The sequence below is a fragment of the Theropithecus gelada genome, chromosome 7a (genome assembly GCF_003255815.1).
Source record: "Theropithecus gelada isolate Dixy chromosome 7a, Tgel_1.0, whole genome shotgun sequence".
Taxonomy (NCBI): domain Eukaryota; kingdom Metazoa; phylum Chordata; class Mammalia; order Primates; family Cercopithecidae; genus Theropithecus; species Theropithecus gelada.
The window spans coordinates 38,927,165-38,948,626 of record NC_037674.1 but is presented as its reverse complement, the minus strand read 5'-3'; the positions used below and the strand labels follow the sequence as shown (position 1 = coordinate 38,948,626).

At 47.8% G+C, this 21,462-nt stretch overlaps 3 protein-coding genes and 1 long non-coding RNA gene across 7 annotated transcripts in view; 1 reads left to right on the top strand and 3 right to left on the bottom strand.

The window, feature by feature from the left end:
• Positions 1-5,409: 5,409 nt before the first annotated feature.
• Positions 5,410-6,211, bottom strand: LOC112627381 (F-box and leucine-rich protein 22-like). The gene has a single exon (XM_025389552.1). The coding sequence runs from the start codon at positions 6,202-6,204 to the stop codon at positions 5,587-5,589; it is 618 nt and encodes a 205-aa protein (XP_025245337.1). The 5' UTR covers positions 6,205-6,211; the 3' UTR covers positions 5,410-5,586.
• Positions 5,666-10,077, bottom strand: LOC112627380 (F-box and leucine-rich protein 22). Its single transcript, XM_025389551.1, has 2 exons — positions 9,692-10,077; positions 5,666-6,736 (listed from the first exon to the last, which is right to left on the bottom strand). The coding sequence occupies exons 1-2, from the start codon at positions 10,042-10,044 to the stop codon at positions 6,394-6,396; spliced, it is 696 nt and encodes a 231-aa protein (XP_025245336.1). The 5' UTR covers positions 10,045-10,077; the 3' UTR covers positions 5,666-6,393.
• LOC112627382 lies at positions 6,606-19,675 on the top strand. The gene is made up of 3 exons (XR_003120170.1): positions 6,606-6,843; positions 12,624-12,715; positions 18,268-19,675. It is a non-coding gene; the product is annotated as an uncharacterized LOC112627382 (long non-coding RNA).
• The window catches only part of USP3 (ubiquitin specific peptidase 3), a 94,914-nt gene continuing 89,305 nt past the window's right edge, over positions 15,854-21,462 (bottom strand). For all 4 annotated transcript variants that reach the window (XM_025389547.1, XM_025389548.1, XM_025389549.1 and 1 more), the window contains 4 exons: positions 18,939-19,057; positions 18,553-18,666; positions 18,357-18,424; positions 15,854-16,658 (listed from right to left, as the gene is read on the bottom strand). In XM_025389547.1, the coding sequence (XP_025245332.1) occupies positions 16,493-16,658; positions 18,357-18,424; positions 18,553-18,666; positions 18,939-19,057 (467 nt within the window). In that variant the 3' untranslated portion in view covers positions 15,854-16,492. The remainder of the gene's footprint in view (positions 16,659-18,356; positions 18,425-18,552; positions 18,667-18,938; positions 19,058-21,462) is intronic.

The window sequence follows — 21,462 nt, the reverse complement described above, 5'->3', positions numbered from 1 at the left end:
TTTCCACAAGGAAGATAGAAGGTGTATATTTTCAAAGAGAAATAGAAAAATAAGGTTTTGCCAGCTAAGATAATGTGGTAAATGGATCTTTCCTAGTGAGGATATCTAAATATTTAGAATGGTGACATCTTTGTTTTATTGAAAAAAGGCTTCAGCTAGAATTGGGTCTCAGGGAGGGACTGCAGCTTTTGGGGGAACCCCCGGAGGTCTGGGTAAAGATGGGCCTTTAATACCGATCTAAGAGCGTAGTCAGTAGCATCGTCGAAGGGCTCTGGGCTTGAAGCCCTCCTGCTGGGGGTGGGAAGGTCCTGCCTGGGCCTCTGGACCAGGAGAGAATTTCTCTAAGAAAAGAAAGGCACCTGTGCTGCCAAGATCCTGGACGAAGCCAGGAGAGGCCTCTTAGGGTCTTCTGAGCCGCTTCCTACGTCCCTCTTGCTGAGGTGGGCTAAGGACATGCAGAGCAAAGGATATATCTGCAGTCTCTAAATTCAAAATAATGCCTCACCCTGTGCCGCTGCCACAGTTTGCTCTGGACTGAGGGGCAGGAGCACCCCCAGAAGACCGGCACTCATGGTTGCAGGTCCTGGGCTCAGGACTAACAGACAGCTGCTCAAGTTTGACCCTGTGAGGGGAATCTGCACAGTGCCATGGTTTTACAACGCACACTGTTTCTTTGCCAGAAACCTGTTATTTCCTCATTGTCTTGACTTTTTTCATTTTTGCTAGTTGCCCAGGCTGGTCTGGAACTCCTGGCCTCAAGCAGTCCTTCCACCTTGACCTCCCAAAGTGCTGGGATTATAGGCGTGAGCCACTGCGCCTGGCCTCTCTTGACTTTTTGAAAATTCTGGAAGAGGGGGAAGCACAAGTCTCTGATCTGAGGAGTTGAAGTGGGCCTGGTCAGGCGCTTCCCTTGGTTCTCTTTCAGCTCTTACAGAGGCTTAGGCAGTTGTTTGCTGGCCTCATTCACTTAACAAATACTTGGCAGTTTTTATGACCCTTAAGCAGTCTCAAGAAAACTTTGACCATCAGTTTTTAAAATTTAAGATTTCTGGCCAGGCGCGGTGGCTCACGCCTGTCATCGCAGCACTTTGGGAGGCCGAGATGGCCGGATCACAAGGTCAGGAGATCGAGACCATCCTGGCTAACACGGTGAAACCCCGTCTCTACTAAAAATACAAAAAATTAGCCGGGCAGGGTGGCGGGCGCCTGTAGTCCCAGCTACTCGGGAGACTGAGGCAGGAGAATGGTGTGAACCCGGGAGGCAGAGCTTGCAGTGAGCCAAGATCGCACCACTGCACTCCAGCCTGGGCAACAGAGCGAGACTCTGTCTCAAAAAACAAAATAAAATTTAAGATTTCTCCTGGCATCCTTCAAAGTACGGCTTTGTTCTGGGCCTCCTAGCTTTGTGGCCTTTGCCCAGGACTCCTGGCCGGATGAAGCCTACATCTGGTGAGTTTGGTTTTTAGCCTAAAGCAGATCTTGGGCATTGAATCCTAGAGCTGGAGGGAAAGTCTCTAAGGGGCCAGATGATCTCTGCCTCCATAAACCAGGAATCCAAGGTCAGGAGAGGGAAAGCTGGATCATAGGTGTGCCCTGGCTAGAACTGGGAGCCTTTGCGTCCTGTCAGCGTGCCGTGGTAGAGCCAGGGGGCTCAGTCACTTCCCCTCCAAACACTCATCCTGTGGAGAAACAGGCCAGTGTGTCCCTGCAAGACAAGCCTCAGAGCACCACCTCCTGCCAGCAGCCTGCTGCCTCCTGGGAGGGATCTGGAACCCTTGACCTAACAGCGTGTGGCCCTGGTCTCTCTGCCGGCACTGGGGCCCCTGTGCAGACCAGCAATGTGGTCACAGGTCAGCCTCCAGCCAGGGAGCAGTATCCTGCCCCAGTGGTGAGGTTCTTCCTGTTCTCTCCCACCACCTTATCCTGCATGTGACCATTCGTTGCCTTGGCCAAACCTTAGAAAGAGCATTCCAGGAGTTGAGGGAGAGGCTGTGAGGGCACAGAAAATCCCAAGCCATTTCTGGGTGGCTCAGGAATACAATCAGGCTCCCATCAGCCCTGGCTCACCCCTTCCCTGGAAATGCCTAGGGCTTCTTGACCTTTGCCTTTGCTGTGCCATGCCTGCCAATGGGAATATCCTCCTTACGGTTGGAACCTGTGGGAGCTGGGGTCAGCCCACAGGCCCAACTCAGAAGCTCCGACTGCCACAAAGGGTGCCTGGCTTGCTTCTTCCCAGTGCCTGGAATTTGTGCGTTGTACCAGGCACTCAGCTTTTCTAGCCCCCCAAGGATATGAGGATACCTCCCTCTATCCCTGTCTTCTAGGCACTGCACATTTAGACATAATCTCATAACAATGTCACAGAGAGGGTAATGGTCCCATTTTACAAATAAACTGAGGCTCAGAGATGTCATATCTTGTCAAAAGCTATGGATGGCAAAGCTTGGAGATCACTCAAGAACCCCCTTCAACCTCAGCTGCATGTCTCCCAACTAGGGCTGAGTCCCTCCAGGTAGGGCCTGGCCCAGCCCATGGCCAATACCCAGTAAATGCTTGTGAGATGAATTAGTTGGTGGATTAAGCCTGCAGGGGGCCCTTATCTCTATGCTAACCTGAGTTTGAAAGGGTTGTTTTTACTTTTTAATTTAGTGGGGAAGGGGCACAGAGATTCCATGCCCTCCCTGGACATACTACCCTCCCTCCAGGAACCTCCATGCATGTAGCTATCTGGAAGCTCCAAAAGTGGTTTTGTGATTAAGTGAGGTATTGCGCTCTGTTAAGTGCTTTGCTCATGTCTGGTGGTGGTGAACAGTGTCTGTTAGAAGGCAGAGTGGAGACCCATGTGTCTCCATCAGTGCCCGCCCTCTGGGGGCACCTAAAATGACCCTTCGCTTCAGAACCCAAAGCTCCTCTGGCTAAGGTGGGGGCCAATTTGGGTCCCTAGAAACAGCACTGGACACAGCAGCACTGCTTGAGTTCTGTGATCACTATGCCTTGGGATGCAGGGGAGTTACTAGGCATTGGAGGGTTAACTGGGAACTTAACCCTCTCTACAAAAGAGCTTCCATGGGAAAGGGGGGTCACCGGGGAATGCAGGTTGCCCCATTCTAGCTCAACCTACAGTGACCTCTGCTTTACATTATCACAATCCTTACAAACACCCCAAAAGTAAGGTTCCCTTGTTATCCTTAGTACTCAGATCAGAAAACTGAGGTTTGCAGAGGGCCAACCTGTCCTCGGTCACAGGGCTAGAAAGTGAGGGACATGGGATGGAAACCCAGATCCATTAGATCCTGAAGCCAGGATCCTGTTGTTCTCCAGGCTAAGCCACCAATTTAGGACAAATAGAACATGCTGGGAATTGGGGCTTATTGGAGATGATGAAAACAAAGGCCAGAGGTTTAAGTGGCTCTGTTGTAGACAAACATTGAACCCCCTGGAAGCCTGAGCTTTCTTTCAACAGTGTTCAGAGTAATGGGAGAAAAATTAATTCCCAACAAGGCCTCTCCGAGTGCAAAGCAATGGTGGGCAAACCGGGAAATCACCAAAAGGCAGCCTGGGTCTCACAGGCTAGTAGCAGGGTCCTGCCACTCCACCGCAGCTGGTGGTGTGACACAGCTGGCTCTCCTGACATAGGGATTAGAAGGGATTATGCCGGGCCAGGGCTTACTGTGGCTACCCTGTTTCTGGAGTAAGCACTGCCCCAGCCAGGAGCCCTTTGGCAGTCCCCAGAGGGGCTGGGGTGGGACAGGGTGCTGCTTGCCTGTCCACATGTTCTGCCTGGAACAAAATCCAGGGCCTCTGGGACTTCACCTGACTCTCATCTGTACATGGGGCCCTGGTTCCTTCTGGGGGTACATTGGGCTGAGGGGGAACGTTCATCTCTTGTTTCATCCTCACATTGATCTGTCCATCCACTGCTACCCCCATCCCTTACCATAACCAAACAAAGCAGGTGCAGATGTTTGAATTAACAAGAGCAAAGTCTGATAACAAAAAGCAAATTTATTACCCAAAACTAGTAAAGGGGGAAATAGCCAGATTGCTATTTAAAGTAACTGCTTCAATTTTTAGTGGGGAAAGCAATTTTTGGGGGTTTTAAAAGGGAAGACTTGATAAGGAAGGCATGCAAGAACTGGGCTGAGTATGATGTCTGTGTGTTTTGTCCTGGTGGCTAGCTTGGGTTTCAGTCCACCTGGACTTCGGATTGACATTATTTTAACAATGGCCAGGTTGTTAATTAGCCATTTTGAAGTAATTTTTGGAGGTTTGCAGCTGGGTCTCCAGACTTGGTCTGTCTCAAGACTAGCCCCTGAAACTTCTAAGACATCACACAATTAAATAGTAGCATACAGTTAGATAAATGAAAAGGGAGCATATACAGTGAGAAAGGGGAGGGATGTGGAGTCGATTTTAAGGCTAAGGAGAAAGGCTTTTGAGTTGCCTCAAGGTTACATTTTGAAACCCAAGAGAATGGGGAAAAAAAGGTTTAAAATGCATGAAGTTAAGCTGCGGGCTACATTGCTTCTCTGATATCTGCTACTCAGCTTCCCTGCTCGTTCACTCTGCACCAGCCACTCTGACCTCCTTGCTGTTCCCCTAACACATGAGCCGTGCCTGTAGTCCGCGGCCTCTGCACTGACTGTTCCTCTGCTAGGAGTGTCTTGGCCCCCTGGCTCACTTCATACCTTTAAATGTCATCTTCTCAGTGAGGCTTACATTGGTCAACCCTTTCTCAGAGGCTTCACTCCACCCCCCAATCTCTTGCCAGCAATCCCTAATAGCCTTTGTTACAGCCTGCACTTTTTTCCAAATACTTTCTACCTTCTTTTTTTTTTTTTCTTTTTTTTTGAGAGGGAGTCTCACTGTGTCGCCCAGGCTGGAGTGCAGTGGCGCGATCTCGGCTCACTGCAAGCTCTGCCTCCCGGGTTCACTCCATTCTCCCGCCTCAGCCTCCCGAGTAGCTAGGACTACGGGCGCCCGCCACCACGCCCGGCTAATTTTTTGCATTTTTTTTAGTAGAGACGGGGTTTCACCGTGTTAACCAGGATGGTCTCAATCTCCTGACTTCGTGATCCTCCCGTCTCGGCCTCCCAAAGTGCTGGGATTACAGGCTTGAGCAACCGCATCCGGCCCTTTCTACCTTCGTATATACCAGTTACCTGTTGTCTCTTCCCCCACTAGAAGGTAAGCTTCATGAGAACAGAAGTTGTCTTTTTCCTTGCTGTTTCCCTATTTAAGCAATGAATTCAGGAACCTGTGAGCAGGGATCAAGCTCCTCTTTCACACAAAGAAACACCTGGCCTTGGATGGGTGAAGGGCTTTATCGCAGCTGGCGCTGGGTGGAGCCGGAGTGTGAGCAGCGCCCATAGTGCTCCTCGCCTCTTCCACCCACCCAGAATCCTCCCCAGTGACCCAGGACCAGGCGGCTGCGGAGGGGCCGAGAGCCTTCACTAAATGTGACACATCAGTGACTACAGCCCTGAAATTGAAATTGGAAGCCCAGGCTTGTGTTCACGTCCAGCAAATCCAACAGGTGAAAAATCTAGCTTGTCATCAGCTTATAATAGTCCCATTATCAAAAGCTTAGCCAGGGCTGCTGATTTTGCTTTTAAATGTTTGAGGCTTTTTTTTTTCTTCCAAATCATTTATTTTTCTCTTATGATATGAGAACAGTAGAAAATATGGATAACTATGCAGTTTATGTAAGCATTCAACAATTGGGAGCGAATTTTCTACAATCGCGAGTGCGGTCACTCCGGGAGCGCATCCGCCCCAAGAAAGGTGGGCAGGCAGCCGCGCGTGCGGGCAAAACCTCAAAGAGGAGCGGCTCGGTGGCTCTTTCTGCCCCTGCTTCCCCTCCTCCTGCTTTACCGAGATCACTACCGGGGGCCCTGGAGACGGCGGTCCCCAGGGCACTCCGGGAGCCGACCGAGTCTCGCGGGGTCGCTCCGCCCGGAGGCTCTCCAGACCCCTGCGCGCGGCAGTCCTGGCCCCAGTCATCCCTGCGCGCAAGCCCGCGAACTCCGAGTGGTCAGGTCCTCCCCACCGAGGTGACTTCGATTCAACGGCGATCGGAGTCCCCGAGGAAGGTGCAGGCGCCTCCCGCCGCCGTGGGGAGCGCACAGCAGAAAGCTTGGGGCGTAAGCAAGAGGGGAAAGGAGGTGGTGTTGAGTGAGAACCAGCCGAGTGTTTTCCAAACATCCATTTAATCTTGGGTTTATCCTATGTATAAAATCTTAACGTGAGGTAGGCTTTCTTATTCCCACTGTGCAGACAGGGAAAATGAGGCTCAGAAGATGCGGTGGTGGTCTGCAAGGTGGAAGAGCTGGGTTCGCAGCCAGGACGGTCTGAGGCTGCGCTCCTTCCCCGGGGGCCGCAGCGGGGCGGTGTCTAGCGCGGCAGAAGCTTGCCGAGGGCCGTGGCAGGCGCGCGCGGGCGCGGGGGCTGGTCGGGCAGCATGGCGGCGCTGTGCTCTGCCCGCAGGGCTAGGCGCGGGCACGCGGCGCGCAGGTGGCGCAGGCCGGCCGCGCTCACGTTGCGGCAGAAGTCCACGTGCAGTGTCTGCAGCGCGCGCCCGTCCGCCGCCACGGCCGCCAGCGTGCGGTTGGTGACGCGCGCGCAGTTCTCCAGGCGCAGTGCGCGCAGGCGTGGGCAGCAGCGCAGCAGGCGGGCCAGGCAGTCGTCGGTGACGTGGCCGCAGCCCGACAGCGTGACAGACGCCAGGTTGGGGCACCTGTGAGGAGAGTGCGGTGACCCGGGGCTCACTGGCTTGTTAAAGCCACCCAACCGCCCCGGGGACTGGGTGGACTCATTTACCGAGGAGGACTCGGGCCCTGCGAGGTGAAGACACTTGACTGCGATGACACGGCAGGGTTCCACGTCGACTTTCTGGCCGACCCATTTTCCCTGTTCTTTCTGCCCCTGCACCCCACCGTACCTTCATTTGCGTGGGTTCTTGGCTCGTAGCCTCGGGAGCCCTAGTGGGAAGCCCTGACCCCGGCCCAGCAGAGTTCTGGGGCGGCTGTGGACAGAGGGAATGCCGGTTCTGGGAGCCACAGCCCTTGTCTCTTTGTTTCACTCTGGATGTGTTGCCTCGCAGGGGAGCGGTGCGTGGCGACTGACTGCTCCAGTCTAGCTTCAAGCCTGAGGCCCCTGAATGTCCCGGCGGGACGTGAGTGGGAAGAGGGATTTGTTTCCTTGGAGGTGGCTTAGTGACAGGCCCATCCCAACCCTCGAGGCGGTGGGGGCACGCGTCAGCATTGAGTCCGGGTTCAGCTTAGTTGACTAGAGCTGTTTCTGCATCCCCTGGGCCACCAGCCTGGAAAAGGGCAGGGATTGGAGGCAGCTAGACGCCGGCCCTGAGCAGGTACAATCAGGGACACCCACCCAGGTGTGCTTGCCCAGAAAGCTTGGGGGAACTCTCTGCTGCAGCCTCACCAGCCCCTCCCAACAAAAAAAAAGATCTTGAGCCAAGTTAGACTTGGCTTATCGCCGTGTCAGTCTCTCAGAGAGCCTTCGTTTGCTCTGCATGGGGGAATAATGTCTACCACTGGGGTTGGGAGGAGCCTGCAACGGGGCCTTCCACAGGCAGTCATAACCCGCTTTCCCTGGAAACAAACGGGACCAGCCTGCTTCCAGTCCAGAAGGACCGACTAATGGGCCGGGGCCTTGGCTCCGCGCAGCCAGAGGGAGCTAGAGTCTGGACTGGGGAAGCGTTTCCCTTTCCCCGTCAGCACCCCCTGCAGCTCCGTGACTGCCCCTGGCTGGGCCAGCTCAGCTCCTTTGTGCCTGGGGTGGGAAGTAAGGCACTAAAATATGCTGGGCGCAGCTAGGTGTCACACCGAGCCCAGGCCTCCTTCAGGTTCATGCGCCTTCGTTAGTCACCCCGTCAACCTCTGCACCCCTAGTTTTGTAAGTGAAGAAACTGGCCCAGAGAGCTCAAGTGACTGGCTGGTGACTTACTTGCTGTCAAACCCAGGACAGATGTCTGAACCTTGCTGAGCGCCACTTTCTCATTTGTCAAGTGGGAGGAATTGTTACCTTCAAGGTGGTTGTAAGGATTAGCTGTTTAAACCTCAAAGGTGTTGGGTGATCTTTTCCTCTAAGAATCTTTGGAATAATTCTGATACAGGGAAAAAACAAAGAGCGGACTGTCTCCCTGCCCAGCCATCCTCAGCCATTCCTCCCGACCTGAGCCGAGTGCCAGAAGAACCAGATTCGGTAGACGTTCATCCGTACCTACTATGTGCCAGGTGCCACTGTGTCATTCTCTTATCGGATAAGAAAAATTTAGCACATTTTACAGAAGGAGAAATGAGGTTGCAAGAGTTTAAATATTTGAGCTTGGGATCACATGGTTGGACGAACTGGGTGACCCAGCAGAGCCCTGACAGCAAAGCCTTTTGCTTTTTATGTGACAGCAGGGCCCCTTGCTTGATCAGTACAGTGGCCTGGGAGGTCCACTTCACACCTGCAGGTTTGGAGCATTAAGCTCGGTTCTCTTACAGTAAGAATGGAACAATTTCAGGACATGTTCTGCCATTCGCACCCTGCTCCGCCGCCGCCCCCGCCGCCCCGCCCCTCGCCATATCACTCTCTAGTCTGATTCTTGGGCCTTGTTAAGCCCATGAAAATGGCCTTGTCCAGTCAGGGCCCAGCCCCAAGTCCATCTTCTGTTTTCTCCCAGCTCAAAAGAAAGATGGGGTCACGACGCTGTTTCCTTCCACTCCTGTAGTGCTGCCAGCAAATAGCAACTATGAACTTGGGTGGCAGTAAACTGGCTGAGCCTAGTTTTCCATGAGCAGCAGGCCCAGTTTGCTAAGTGATCAAGGGGGTGTTATTCCTCAAAGGCAGCACAGGACTGGCAGAGGCTCAGTGAGAGGCTGGTTGAGTAGCTCCGTGTTCTTGCCTGGGTCACTATACCCATGAGGCTGGGGCCGTGGAGGGAGCCTGGCCTAGTGGTTCAGCGTCTATGTCTGTGTCTGGGGTGGGGTTAGCAGATAAACACAAGATGTACTTGGGATGTACTTATACTAAAATATTATTCACTGTTTATCTGAAATTCCTATTTAACTGGGCAGCCTATATATTTGCTAAAACCTGGCAACCCTAGACTGTGGGCAAATCACACTACCTCGTGGAGCATCAGTTTGCTAATTTGAGAAATTAGGCTAAGTCACCCTCCTTAGGGGTACTGTGTAACTCAGTAATTCATCTACTCCTGGAGTCTGGTTTGGCTTAGCTGACCCCAGCACCCTGGCTCCCCCACCTCTCCCCTCCGCATCGTTTCCCAGGCCTCGGGGGCTGCTTGCTAGGCCTAAGGGAGGGGTGAGCTGATTGCTGCATCTGGAAGCCTTTTCCCAGAGCCTGACCTTGAAAATCCAGGCCCAGCTGGACCCACCCAGCACTTAATGACTACCAGTATGGAGGCCCCACTTCTTGGTGTTTGCATGAAGCAGCTCCAGGACCTGTAAGGCTAAGAGGAGGATTAGCAATTGTTTCCCTCTTGATTTTATCATCTCCTGGGGACCATGCTTTGGGCAGGTCTGGATGTCTGCCTTGGGCCTGCCTAGTCTGAGGCACCCCGAAGGTGGAGCCATCTTGGTCTTGTAATTTGCTCTTCCCTGCCCCCCAAGAGGGAAGCCAGAGCTAGCGGGGCCAGCACTGCTCAGGAGGCAAGGTGGCCTACCTGTCGCACACCTGGAGGAGGAAATCATTGACCAGGCTCTCGTGCCGGCTGCAGATGCTTCTCTGGAAGGCACTCTTGAGCCAGTCCTCGATGCTGCACACCTGCACGCGGCTGGAGTGCCAACAGATGGAGAGGCTGCGGAGGGCCGGGCCCAGGAGGAAATTGTCCTTCTGGAGTTCAGTGAGGGAACGGAAGTGCAGCAGGGACCACAGTGCGGGGTCCTCAAACACGTCGTGGAGCTGGGAGCAGGTCCTGGCGAGGCTCTTCCTGCTGTCCTTGTCTAGGAAGGAGAAGAGGTGCAGCAGGCACTCCCGGTTGAGCTGGGTTATGTGCATGGTGAGCAGTGGCCACATGTGAGTGCAGCTGCAGCCAGGGGACGGGCTGACCTGCCTGCTCTCCTCCTCCCCGGCTCTGGGCCGGTGGACATATATGGTTGAGGAATGGTGTTTATTTTTGGCTAACAACTGGTGCTGCAGCTCTGCGGAGGGGTGAGGGAAGAAAAGCCAGGACCCAGACATACGTGCGGCAGTCTGTGGTTCGGCTTCTGTTCAGAGGGATTGGAGGTCCTGGCAGAAAAGGAGCCTATTGAAGTTACTTTCCTTAAAAGGGATTTTTTTTCCCTTTAGCTGACAATGGTGTTTAGCGGCAAGCACTTTTGGCTTTTCCCAAGGCGTTTTCATTGGCGGTGGCAGTGGCGGTGGCCCGGCCAGCTCCGTCTGGCTTTGCAGTCTCTACTCACGGGGAAGGAGTCTAACTGTAAATGTTAACTGTGTTGATTTTCTAGTACATCAGTGTGGAATCTTTTGCTCCACCCTTACTAGGAAGAAACCTGTGTGTGAAGAGCTAAGGGTGACAGCTGTGAGTTGTGAGCAGAGTACATGGCTGCTGCCTCATTCCTGTGGTTTTGTGCCATACGGTAATTGTCTCCAGGCGAGGCTGATTGGCCTTCAAGTCCTGTTGCCTGCCACTAGGCAGGGGGATTTTCCTGGCCTCCCCAACAGCTAGATTTTTACCCTGAGTTGTTTCATAAAAGATTTTACTGAAGTAGCTTCTTTCCAAAGTTGTGTGTCTGTGTTTTATTGGTGTTTTGTGGTTGATTGTGTAGTTTTGGTCAAGCAGTACTGAGTGTGTGTTTTAAATTTAAATTTACTTGGCTTTACATTTTCTCACTGGTAAGGCCTTCTACTATGTGTGTATAACCTGTATTTCCCAAAATGTCAGGATGGATGAGGTAGCTCTTAATGTGAAACTGCTTGAAACAATTTTAGTATTTTAGTCCATCTTTGCCTTTAAGTTGACCACACACCATCCGCTCTGAGTGCCCTCTGTTCCCTCTTGGAGAAGCCAGTGGGGCCACCCCTGCGCTCTCTGACTCAGCTCTAGGCCAGGTTGCCTGGAGGTACTGTCCTTCCTGAGTACCCGAGGCCTCACGATATGGCAGACCCGTTTCCTCATGCTGCTTCACTCCCAAACCCAGGACCCGAACTTAACTCCCTTCTTTGAATCCCAGGCGTTTTTTGGTTTGCTTGGGGGATGCTGATATGGTGCAGCTGTACAGGCCACGTTCTGCCTAGGCAATAGTGAGAAGAGAACGGTTTTTCCTCTGCCAGCCCAGGGACTACCACCTCAGTGGTTACTTTTGCTTGTTCTCCCATTTGGAACAAGAGGGAATGGGAATCCTTTTGTTTTCCCATAGACACAAATGAAGCAGCCTATGCTGAACCCACTTCTGGAACTAAGGTTTGGTCAGGGCTGGTGCAGCTTTGCCTTTAAAGGCAGAAGGCAGTCAAGCAAAGAAGAAAGTAGCCATTGTCAGTGGCTTTCCTGAGAAGCCAGCCTCAGCTGGTGCCCCTGTGCCTCCATTACTCCACCGTGCCAAGATGAAGTGCAGAGGGGAGCGGGGGTTCTCTTAAAAACAAACCAAGGAACAGTCAAAAGGAAGCATTTCCCAAGGAAGGGGAGCCAGCTACTGCTGCTATTTCAAGCTCATCCATGTGGTTCTCAATCACAGCTGACACCCTAGTTTAGGCTCTGTCTAGGTGTACTTCCCCACTTAAAATGGATGCTGCAGTGCCACAGGTGGTGTTATTAGAAAGCTGCATTATCTTCACTTTCCCTCCCCAATCCTCCGCAAACCAATGCTTTTCAGAGGGTTGACCCTTAGGAATAGGTGGTTCTTTCCACTTCTTGCAAGGCCAGAGCGGTACTTGTGCCTTCCACTGAGTAAGAGCCACTGCTTCAGCCTGGCTTCCACGTTGCACTACTGCAGCCCTGCTGGAATGGCAAGAGATTGGCAGGGAGCACATTTAGAGCCTCGCCTCTCTGCTGCCGCTCCAGGTAGGCTGCAGGAAGCATCCTGGACTACCAGAGCCGGGGGGAACATGCTCCTGCATGCTGCAGAGGGTCTGAGGCACAGCCAGAGGAGGTGACGAAGCTCTGCCCCTTTGGCCTTGTCCAGAGCTAGGCGGTTTGGCAGCAGTGACAGCAACCACGCAGCCTCTGACCAGCACAGCTGCCAAAAGAGAATGTGCCCCATGGAATAAGGATGCATAACAGTTTGAACTGCAGGGACCTGTGTCTTCAATTTTAGAAGACTGACAAGAACAGGCAAAGGACGAATGTCAAAACAGGGTTCTGTCTGCAGGAGGCATGGGGGCAGAGAGGTAGTCTACAGGAACTTAACTGTAAGCAGGATGTTTATTTAACAGTTATTTGCCTGTTTTACCTTAAAAGATGACCAATATCCTTTGCTCAGAACCCCAAAACTCATGCCTCAGGGTACAGTCTAGCTCTAAAGGGGAGGGAAGGGGCCTCATTTTTGTAAGATCAGTAGTCACAAGAGACTGAGGTGATTTCACTGAGCAAGGGTGAGTGGGACCTCAGGCACCTGACTGCAGGCACTAATCTCCCGGCCATCACTTTGCCCGTACAGGTCACTTCATCCTGTTCCAGGTACAGCAGCTCCAAATCGTGGGGATTCTGTAAGATCTTCCTACCTGTTGACTGAGGAGGCCCACAAGTTGAGTAAGGACATCATCATTTATGTGGCTCCACTGAAAAAAGGTGTTCAGAAATAAGTCAAAAGGAAAGAGAACAGACTTTTAATGATACTTTTTAAAACAGTTCAGGTTGGTGAAGCAGAAAAGGGATGTGATTACAATTTAAATGAATCAGTCACTTGCACAATTAATCTTCTTGGCATCATACACACTGGGTTTTAATGGAAAATGATGACATCACAGCATGACCAACGCTCATGGAAGGCAGTCTAGAGTCCATCACGCTCACACCTGAGGGGGAAGGCATTGCACCCACTGACGAGACGCAGAGACCTTGGACTACAGACGACACCACATGCCCACTTTTTCCTCGCCTGCCTATGGCTACTCCTAGTCACCTGGGACCCAGGCCTTGGCTGCAGGAACAGACTTTTTCCGTGGGCTTTTCCAGGGCCCAAGTGAAGAGGCCACTTCAGCAACAGAGGGTACAGGAGAGAGTTTAGGGGCTGGTGGAGATTAAAGTGGGATAAGTGTATCTAAATAGACTTATGTACACTAAACCAATGAAGGAGAGGTTTGGCTTTAAGAAATAAATATGTCCCCAACCCCAGAAACCAAGCTGCTGAGTAGGTTCCACAGGTGAGATACACATTTAACACTCACTCTGGGCCAGTATACTTGACTGGTTTAATTCTAGCATATTTGTCATCACTATACACTGAGTAGAATACAGTGGATAAGCAAAGGTTTCTCCACCATGGAGAGAGATTTGTGTTGCCACAAACTGTTTCTATCACCCACCTGTGTGGGAGGACTTCTGAGAAAGTTTTCTTGTTCCAAGGAGCCATGTGACTCAGTGCGAGGCCCTGCCTCAGCAGAAGCTCTGAGCGAGAAGCCACATATATTGCTGGAGACAACATGGCACACGGGAAAAGCCCTGAAGAGCACAAAAGATCAGCTTTCAAAATAGGTGTGGTAAGGCTACACAGTTAAAAATTAAAATACAATAGGCACATTTACATCACTGGTGTTCAAGTGCACAATTCAAATGGATCCAATCACTTTTCTAAAGAATCTTCATACCATTCAAACGTTTCTGTTCAAGTAAAACCAACCAATAAAAACAAATTCAGAGAGAAGACGTGTTCATCTCTTAAGCCAACAGCATCACCTGTCTGAAGACCACTCTGCCCGACAAAGTAGTCCAATGTTGCTAAAGTTCCATTTGGTATAAAAATACAGCTTTTTTTCACCATCAACTCTGCCCAGGCCCTTACTGTTCAACAGCTGCCCATTCAGAGACTGAAGATGGAAGGATCAATGCTAGAGGTTTCAGCTGTCTACCTTCTAAGCAAAAGAGCCCGGATTCATAGGAGATACTTCGCACGATCACAGGAGACACTCACATTTTAGGTTCAATTAGATGTGGTGTTAATGTGTGATACATCAGATCAGGTTGGAGCTGTCATTTTTGTAGATCAGAACTTGTCAAATAGCAGAGTTTCATACAGTTTAACCTAATGTAATTTAGCACTGTAAATTAACTTAAGCACACATTTCCCTATTATCTTTTAGGACTCCAAGTTGTAAGACCTAAACATGATGGCAAAGCTTTATTCTTTGGAGTGAAAATTTAGAGCAGCACTGTCCTACGCTGTCTGCGGGTGCTGAGCACTTGAAATGTGGCTAGTGTGACTGAAGGCACTGAGTTTCTAATTTCAATTTCAATCACATGTGGCTAGGGGCCATTGTACTGGATGATATAAGTTTACACATAATTGCAATTTGCTCCTTGTCATCTTAAAGTGTTTAGCAGATGTGTTCTGGGAAGATGTGGGATTTATCCAGTTAATATTAAAATGGAAATGGAGCTACATCTGATCCCACAACTTCAGATACCCAACCTGAGGGAAAGCCATCAGACTGTTCTTACATTCATAAACTTAAAAAATGATCAAGATGTTTTTAATAAAACAGGCTGGGTGTGGTGGCTCATGCCTGTAATCCCAGCACCTTGGGAAGCCAAGGCGGGTGGATCACTTGAGCCCAGGAGTGCAAGACCAGCCTGGGCAACATGGTGAAACCCCATCTCCAGTAAAAATATTAAAAATTAGCTGGGTGTGGTGGTGCCAGCTACTTCGAGGCTAAAGTGGGACGATAGCTTCAGCCTGGGAGGTTGAGGCTACAGTGAGCTGTGATCATGCCACTGTGCTCCAACCTGAGGGACAGAGTAAGACTCCATCTAAAAAAAGGAAAAAAAAATGTCTGAAAGTTTTGTTGGCTTAATACAAGATACATTTTGTTCCTTGTGGAGAATTGGTAGGCTACATCTACCAACGCCCCCCACAACAACAAAAAAAAAAAAAAAAAAATCAAAGGACTGTCTTAGAACACTTGTAGAAACTACAACTGCTTTCTTTAAATGGAATTCTGTTTCCAAATTTGAATTTGAGTTAAATCTATTTTTTAAAAACAAAACTGGCTGGGTTGTGGTGTGGTGAGGTGGGCAGATCACCTGAGGTCAGGAGTTCGAGACCATCCTAGCAACGTGGTAAACCCCTGTCTTTACTAAAAATCCAAAAAAAAAAAAATAGCCAGGTGTAGTGGTGGGCACCTGGAATCCCAGCTACTCGGGAGGCTGAGGGTGCAGTGAGCTGAGATCATGCCACTGCACTCTAGCCTGGGCAACAGAGCGAGGTTCTTGTCTCCAAAAAAACCCCCAAAAAACAAAACGAAAACTCTCCTTACTCAAAATGAGAATACTTTCAACTTCTCCTCTCAGGATAGGCCAGTGAGAGGTGTTAAAACCCAGAGCAGCAGAGATTCTAAATGTCCTCCGGTGGAAGCACACCCCCAGTGATAAACTGAAGTGCAAGTGATGAGCCAAGTAAATCCCAGAGGCTCACACCTCAGACTCAGGTGCCAAACACAAGCAGTAAGTCTAAAATGGACATGCCGTGACTTCCAGTGCTACAACTAAGGGGGAATGAGAGACTGATTCAAAAAGGAGGCAGACGCCATGGCTTTACCTCACTGTAACACCTATACCATGTCAGTGAGTCACAACTTTTTTTTAAACATTACATGTATTTGGTCTTTACTCCCATCTTACCTCCCCGCAAACAAGTACGCCCCAAAACCAAAAAACCAACAAAGACAGTAATTCTTGTATTTGCAGGACAAGTACAACCGAACCAACAAATTTATTTAGTTAGTGCTGATAAACAGCAGCCTTGAGAGACAAGCAGTAATTACCTGGTCTACTTAATGATGCCCTTTGTTATCTTTTACAGGCAAAAAGAATGATTACTCAGCAGTCACTGTGAAATTTTGTGGGCCACAAGTTGTGTGCACACATGATCCTTGATTTAGAGACAACCTGATCTCCATTACAGCTGTGAAAAGACAGCAGGCAGTTGTGTCACTCTTCACAATAAGGAACATATCTTGCTTTCAGCATGTGAGAGGAACAAAAGCATTGATGTAAATGTGCCTCATAGTGAGAACTGAAAACATTAACATAAAATAAAAAAGTCAAATAAGACTAAGTTCTTAAAACTACATATAAAAATTGAATTATTACAACTAAAGCAGCAAATCAAAACGTCTGCTGAGGTTTTCTGGTAGAACAACAACAAAATTAGTTGGTGCCCATGTTCAGTAACTCACTACCATTGACAAAACTAAACCCAAAATAGGAAATTGAAAAGTGCATAATGAAATTAAATCTTGGATCAAGTATTTGTGGAAAACTGGAAATGTTTCTCTGGTATGGTTGATGAATGATGATTTGGAGGAGGTATTAAAGTTTATCTGATCCAGCTTTGGCCTGGCGTTCCACGTAGAAAAGGATGTAGGCCTTTGCCTTCACCACAGTCTCCTCGTCAGTCAGTGTTACAGTACTGTCATTGAAGTGGAACCAGCGGCCTTCGTGAGTTGCGTATGCTGTGTAATGTCCAGAACCAACCCTGTAAAGGCAAAAGACCAAAGGAAAAAAGGACCTCAGAAATCACAAAAAGACCTGTAAACTACATAATGTTAGATTTAAATTTTAGTAAGAATACATCCTAGACTTTTGATTTAAGATGCTTACTAAACTCATGTTTTTACCTTCCTCCAGACTGACCAGAAATCGAGGGTTTGCTACAATGCACAGCAGATGGCCCTGGACTAATGGAGAAAATACAGAGGAGGAACTCTCAACCTAACGAGCACAGGTCAAGGCCTATGGAAACATGGAAAACTACGTACCAGGTTTTCCCATCAGAATCTTAGGAAAAAACTAAGCTTAACAAAGAAGGGCACCCTTCTCTGACACCGTGGTCATCGGGGCTCTCCCCGATCAGCATGACCCACCCACTCAACACGGAACCTTAGAGTCAGCCCTCCAAGAAAGACAGAAGGCCTGCAGGTAGAACAGACCTTCGTAACTGCCAGCAAAACCCTATTTAAACAATAAAGATCCATCTCATCATTTACTATGATTCAGAATAAACCACCAAAACCAAATTTTAAAAATATTTAAGCCTTTTGCATGCCTACAAAATCAAATTTTTGAGAGGAAAGAAATACCAGGAAGAACAAGTAAAGTGATCAACCCTGAGGAATTGAATGCAGAAAACCTAGGGGAACTTTAAATTTTTTAATTAGTGCTAATAGTTTCAAAAAGATAGTGCAATCATAAAACAAGAATAGGCTGTTATGAAAAAGTTGTCAGAAAAATGTGATTGATGTAATATAAATATTTCATGGAGGAGCTAATCTTTTATTTGGATACAGATGAAACCCAAATTGGTGATTTGGAAAAGCAGGCCATGGCAGTCCTTAGAAACAGAGACAGAAATCATTAAAGAGTATTTAAGACATGTGGAAGAGAGATCCAGGAAATTCACTATGCATATAATAGGGGGTACAGAGAACAAAGAATGGGTTCAGACCTACAGTATAAACATTTTCATGAGCTGAAGGCACCAAACTAAAAGTGTCCCTACCAACTACCAAGCAGGAATACATTTGATGATATTTAAGTCCAAAGATAGAGGATCCTACATACTGCCAAAGGGAAAAAAGCCAGGCGCCTATAAAGTAGTGAGAATCAGACTTGTCCTTCATAACACTATGTGAGTGTAGATGTTACTTTATTGATCTCACAGCTGTGCGGGAAAAGGATTTTCAACATGGATAGTCGTTTGCACACATATAGTAGTCTTATGTTTGAAGGTAGAATAGCAACTCTCAGACCAAAAACCAGGTTAGACCCCTAATACAAACTTTTAGGGAAAAAAATTAGTGTTATTTAATAAGACTTAAAATGAATCTTTACAGTAGATGACATGGAGTAAGTTATTCCAAATAATTTCCCCTCTTGCCCCATTTAAATTTCAATTGGTAAAGGAATAAGCAACTTTGGAGTCTGTGGACAAATAGACTGGGTTCTAAATACTGGGTTCAAATGAACCATTCTCCATTTCACTTTTATTTACCTTCCCTTAAGGCTTCACAACATCATCTCAAGAGTACTCTTCTACAGCAAAACTGAAGGAAATTTCACCTACTTTATCTGAATCCATTTTTTAGGGAGAAATATCAAGAGTGGTACAAAACTGCAGGTCATTAGGCTGGCCACCAGGTATTCCCACCCACCAGAAGCTAGCTGTTGTACTCACCCGGAACCATGGTGCACCACCACAGCGGCGAGGTCATACAGGCAGCTCTCCGGGCCACTGTTCTCAGGCTACAGAACAAGGAAGAAGGAGCAGTGGTCAATGACATCAGTATGTCAATGACCTCTAACCTCTCCGTGTGATGACAATCTTACTGAAGAGCCATTTTTTCACCATGCTAAAAAGGTAACCACCTTACCTCTAGTAAGTAGCATTTCATGTCTAGGCCTCTCAATGGAAATTCTACATATGTATCAACTTTATTTCTTAAATATGCTGTCCAGTGAAATCTTTTCAAATGTAAGCATAGCACCTGGAGGACAGAGATGAGGTCAAAGATTGTGAACACCTAAGTTACTTTTCAAAGTTTGATACTACTATCAGTTCAGTAAATAACATTTTAGCTGCCCTATCAATCATTCTTCCATGCATACCTTATGCATTCATTCTGTAAAGGGTTTAACTTTTACTGAAAATCCTAGAGACATACAGAACAGTTCACATAGTGTAAAGTTATAGACATAGTCTTAGCAGTCAAGCATTTTTCCCTTGAAATTGCTTCATAACTCAAAATTCAACACTCACCTTGGGTAGTTTTTGAATCCAAAACTTTTTTGTGGACTTTTGTTTCTTTTTGCATTTATGGCACATATATAACTCTGTCTCATCAAGTTCTTCTAAGTCAGTAAAACTGCGAAGACAATCTAAACAAATTGATTTTGGCAGCATTAAAACAAGATACCTTTTATAGAGCCAATGTACTGTAGAAAAAAGACTGAACTTTGAAGCTGAATGACGCAGGTTTAAAATCTCAGCTTTATTAGCTATACGACCTTAGAAAAGTTAACCTTTCTCAGTTGCAAACTGGAGACAAAAAATAATACCTACTTTGAAGAACTATTGTAAGGGAGACAAATAACATGTGTAAAGCACCTGGCATCATGCCTGACATCTGGTGATCAATTGTGTTGGTTTTACTATTAATGAAAATTCATCTGGATAATTCTGATAAAATGGTTTCCTGATGAATTTAAAGTTTCAATTGTGGTTTTCTGTCAATATGTTACATGATAGAGGACAAAGCTCCAAGCTCATAAAAAAAAAAAGTCAAATTTAGATCATTTAAAAATCAACATAGATCACAGAAGGCTATGCTATCAACATTCTCTGTCCAGACTCTGTACTCTCAGTTCCTAGATAAATCACAGCTACATTTTTTTTTTGGTTTAAAGATGTAATTGTGTAACCTGGGGTTTAGTAAACTACAGCCCTAAAACATCCAGCCAGCCACCTGGTTTTGTAAATAAAGTTTCACTGGAACACAGCCATGCCCATTTGTTTACATTACTGTCTGGCTGCTTTTACACTACTACACCAAACTGAGTCACTGGGGCAGAGATCTTATGTGGTGCAAAGCCTAAAACACAGCAAGTCCTCACTTCATGTCATGACAGGTTCTTGAAAAATGTGACTATGTGAAGCAATTTTTTTCTCATCAATGTTATAACTAAACGTTAAAGGAAACTGTTACTGGAGGAGCTGCTGTATGTCATTTTGCTTTAAACTTGCAGTTTCCAAGAAATTACTGATGACATTAAATGAAGACTTACTGTATTTACTCTCTGGCCCCTTTGCCAATTCCTGATGCAATCAGATATTCATAAATCTATATAAAACGCACGTTATTCTGTAGAAAAAATATGAATGCCTATGGACCCCACACTTGGATTTTCTCGAGTACTCAAGGAGCCAGGGTCTCTGCATGGCCTCTCCTAGAGTTGTGCAGTGGGCAACCTGTGCGGCCATGTGCTTCTTACCAAAAATAATTCCCCCTCCTCTGCCCAGAAGTAGCCATTATCCTGACTTTTATGTTAATCATTTGTCTTTACAGAGCATGTATGTATCTTTAATGTATTAGTTTAAAGTTGGGTAGCAAGCAGAAACCTAGCTGTGTACAGAAAAGCACTCTTGTCTCTGTACTCAAGTTTCCAAGCCATAGTCAGCCTTTGTGTCTGTGACAGTAGCAGACGGCGCCCTTTCAGGGAAAGTTAGTGGAGGCAAGGTGTGACAGAGGACTAGACAAAAGTCTTGAATATGACTTTGTTGCCTGATCCCAGTACCTAGAAGGCACATCCTACACCTGCCTCCCTACAACTCAATTCTCACTTCTTTGAACCTTTCTCGACCTCCAGTGGACAGTTACCATTCTTTCCTCAATTTTCCACAAATACTAGAATTGCCAACCTGCTCAACCTGCTATTTTATGTCAAGGATGGTTCCTGGGAAAGGATATATTATATATATATATATATATATATATTTTTTTTTTTTTTTTTTTCAGACAGAGTCTCGCTCTGTCGCCCAGGCTGGAGTGCAGTGGCGCAATCTCGGCTCACTGCAAGCTCCGCCTCCCGGGTTCACGCCATTCTCCTGCCTCAGCCTCCTGAGTAGCTGGGACTACAGGCGCCCGCCACCGCGCCCGGCTAATTTTTTGTATTTTTAGTAGAAACGGGGTTTCACCGTGGTCTCGATCTCCTGACCTTGTGATCCGCCCGCCTCGGCCTCCCAAAGTGCTGGGATTACAGGCGTGAGCCACCGCGCCCGGCGATATATTATATTTTGACATTACATTTCCTGAAGAAAGTCTCAGACTCTACACTCAAACTTGCAAATAGAGTGATGTTGTTCTCAGGAGCCTCCCAAGTCCCACATCTCTGGCTACAAAGAGCACTGACTACACAGCAGACTGGCTGGCACTGATAATCCCTTCAGACTGATCACTATGGTGCTTGTGAGCTCTGCAGGTGAAGTCATAGATGCTTTCATCAGCAAGTATTTGTTACATCATGTAAAAAGCTATGGCCTTGGCGGGGACAGGGCGGGTCATAGGGAGAATAAGAAATGAGGAAAGGAAACAGAATTTTCCACATTTAAAATCATCATTTGAACACTCAAACTAGAAAAAGGAGAACTTCAACATGACAAAGGCCATATATGAAAACCCACAGTGAACATCACACTCAATGGTGAAAGACTGAAAACTTTTCCTCTAAGATCAGGAAAACAAGGATGCTTACTTTTGCCACTTCTGTTCAACATAATATTGGAA

Bases quoted from the DNA above. Each gene is read 5' to 3' on its own strand.
- LOC112627380 (XM_025389551.1), bottom strand. From the start codon at position 10,044: ATGTGGCCACTGCTCACCATGCACATAACCCAGCTCAACCGGGAGTGC. The intron at 6,737-9,691 runs GTAGGCCACCTT...CTCTCCTCACAG, and splicing joins CTCCTCCAGGTGTGCGACAG to GTGCCCCAACCTGGCGTCTG.
- LOC112627381 (XM_025389552.1), bottom strand. From the start codon at position 6,204: ATGTTTGGAAAACACTCGGCTGGTTCTCACTCAACACCACCTCCTTTC.